Source organism: Buceros rhinoceros, unplaced genomic scaffold (assembly GCF_000710305.1).
Source record: "Buceros rhinoceros silvestris isolate BGI_N320 unplaced genomic scaffold, ASM71030v1 scaffold8677, whole genome shotgun sequence".
Classification (NCBI taxonomy): Eukaryota; Metazoa; Chordata; class Aves; order Bucerotiformes; family Bucerotidae; genus Buceros; species Buceros rhinoceros.
Window position 1 is genome coordinate 3,617 of NW_010422716.1, and position 2,858 is coordinate 6,474.

The 2,858-nt window shown below is 41.0% G+C and overlaps 1 protein-coding gene across 1 annotated transcript in view; it reads left to right on the plus strand.

The window, feature by feature from the left end:
* Positions 1 to 2,858, plus strand: part of GCSH (glycine cleavage system protein H (aminomethyl carrier)) — a gene marked incomplete at both ends in the record, with an annotated part of 6,826 nt that overhangs the window by 3,492 nt on the left and 476 nt on the right. The window contains 2 exons of the mRNA XM_010140143.1: positions 927 to 990; positions 2,550 to 2,681. Of these exons, the coding sequence (XP_010138445.1) occupies positions 927 to 990; positions 2,550 to 2,681 (196 nt within the window). The remainder of the gene's footprint in view (positions 1 to 926; positions 991 to 2,549; positions 2,682 to 2,858) is intronic.

Sequence of the window (2,858 nt, forward strand, 5' to 3'; positions counted from 1 at the left end):
AAAACCCCCTTTACTACTGCTGTTGTTAAAGGCCTGAGGAGTTCGTATGTGAAGAGGCTATCGTGCCCTTTTTAGGCCAAATTTCCCTTGACCCTGAACACGATGCAATCCCTCTGGCTGAAGAGCAATCATGAATTGAAGTACAACACCCCACATATTCCTTACTCTAGGACAGGAATTCCTTTGGATTTTTTGATTTGTTTTGTTCTCATGCAAGTACTCAGTTTGGAGTAGTCACAGGCAACTTCAGGGTACTTAAGAGAATCTCCCGTGAGAAGCAGAATTCATGTTTCTTAGGACAAGCAGCATTTCTGTAATTGCAGGTTTCTGTAAAATAACACCAATTCTCTGTAAGATCTCTAGTCTCTCGTGAGACAGGGTACACTTATCAGTGCAGAGGCAGAGGCCTGTTCTGGTTGAGCCCATCCGTGTGGGGACAAGGCTCCTTGAGAAGTCAAACAGTCTGCCAACAGCTCTCCACTGTCCTGTTTCTGGACAGGAAATGTTCCATTGTCTTTCAACTTGCACTGGAAGTAAATCCTCTGTGCTTTGTAACAAGAAGATAATTCCCTCGGAGCATTGGGAACTTCGTCCTTTAAACCAGTTATTACTGTAGCTGATGCAAAGACGACAAGCAGGTATTTCACATTCTGCCTGGAAAAATCTGTATATAAACCTTGTAACTCAGCCTGGGGGTTATTAACACTGTGAGAGATCTACAGTAATTTGGCATTTGGGGCATGGTACCAAAACAGCTTCTTCAAGTTAAATGTTTAAAAAGAAGTGGAAAATATGCAGGCCTGAAAGCATGAGAACTACCTTTAGAGACAGAGATGACTTCTACAGATTCTAGAGCTGCTCCATCAGATCTCTCCTGTGTGTAGGTTCTTTGATGTGTCCTTTGATGCTCTGTTTTTTCTTTTAAGGAAGCATTAGGAGATGTTGTTTACTGTAGTCTTCCAGAAGTTGGGACAAAATTGAGTAAACACGGTAAGTTTCAGCTCTGATTTCTAACCCAATAAAGTAATTATTCTACTCATCTCGCTCTCCCTTTGCAAAGATGGATTTTCTGAAATAATCTTTATGTTCATTAATACCATTATAAACCTTCTGGATGCAAAATAACTTCAGGTATTTCTTCAAGAGAGAGCTTTAATTTAAAATTGTCGCATGGTAGACCATGCATGGTAGCAGAAAATACTGCTTATTAAACTCTGAAGACATTTATTTCAAAATAAAATATCTGAAGTCTATTTTTGTAATAATTTTATCTATGCCTTGTTTTTTAAAATATATATGCTCTGATTTGAACTTGCTAGCTTTTCGGCTGGCTTATTTGGAACTCTGCCGTTGTGCATTTCCCAAGTTTACACGCTGTGAAACCCCTAATTGATATCAAGCTCTAATCTTTCCATGCATATACAGACTCAGTAATTTTGGGGTGTTAACTGTAATCATAGGTTTTAGCTCAGCAATGTACCAATTGCCACATTCTTAATCATTCAGTTATGTAATTTTCCATGTTAAAGAAGAGTGAGCATTAACAGGTAGAAAGGAAAAGCCTGTTCCTGTATTTACACGGAGAGCTGTCTCGCTAGTATTCGAAGAACAGATCGTCATTAGCATCAGACATTGCAGAAAATGCAGGTGGATTTGCTGAGGTCAGGTAGCAGGCCTTTCTTTCACCATCCGCCTCGGGGAGCGGGTCCGTGGTCAACTGTTTTGGCCAAATCTGTTACATTGCATTGAATGATGAATGTTAGACAAAAGGTGTTTCTCTTTAGGGTTTTAGTTAACCAACTTACAGCTTTGTTTTATCTGAAGGAACTTCATTTCCATGTAGTTCTTCTCTTTTCCCCCCCATTCTCGCCGTAGCCTAATTCCAAGCTTTCCCAGAACATGTTGTTCTCCGATGCCCATGTGCCCTTCTGACAGCTCCATGTTCCTCCAGCCTCTGTCTTGTTTGCTTGTGGCTTAGAGTTACTCTGGACTAACATTGCTCCAGGCACCGTTTCCATAACCGCCTACAGAAGAGCTGGGTGATGCCAGTGTGGTGCTTGTGAATACTGATGTGTATTGGTAGTGAGTGTCAGGGGGTGTGACTGCAAATGTAACAAGGTAGTGTTTCTGAAGAAAAACTGGGATTCCTGAAATTGTGGCTGTGTCTGTTTTGTCACCAAACTATGTATTAAAAGGTTTAAATTGTAGAGAAAATATTTAGGTTTCTTGCAGCAAGAGCTGGATGTGGTTCCTTCCAACCCGATAGAGTATCATATGCTGTAGGGCTTTAGCCAAGTGTAAGAAATTTCTGTCCCCTCTGTCGTAACCAGCTAGCTAGCGTTATGCAGGTTCCCCAGAATAATTCAGGAGGATAAACTGCAAATTTAATACTGCTGGTCATTGTCAAAGTTGGTGACTCTGGTCTCTTTGGCATTTTTCCTTGCTCAAGGTCAAGATGCTTCTTCAGTGGCTAGGTCATCACCAGAACATCTGACAAAAAAACTTTGTATTTTCCTCTTAAAAGTGTTCAATCATATTCTGTGTTTCAGATGAGTTTGGAGCTTTGGAAAGTGTGAAAGCTGCTAGCGAACTCTACTCTCCTCTCTCGGGGGAAGTGACTGAGATTAATGCTGCCCTTGCAGATAATCCAGGACTTGTCAATAAATCTTGTTACCAAGATGGTAAGATGTACTTTTCTAGTTCTTCCAGTTTAATGGCGCAGAGGCTTAAACGGAATATATTGCGTACAGTTCAAGCCCAGTACAACTTCACATGAAAGTACTATTGTAGGCTTGGCTTTGCTGACTGCTGTTCCACAGTGTGTTCAGACATAGGCTGTGGTTGAACGTACATCTCTT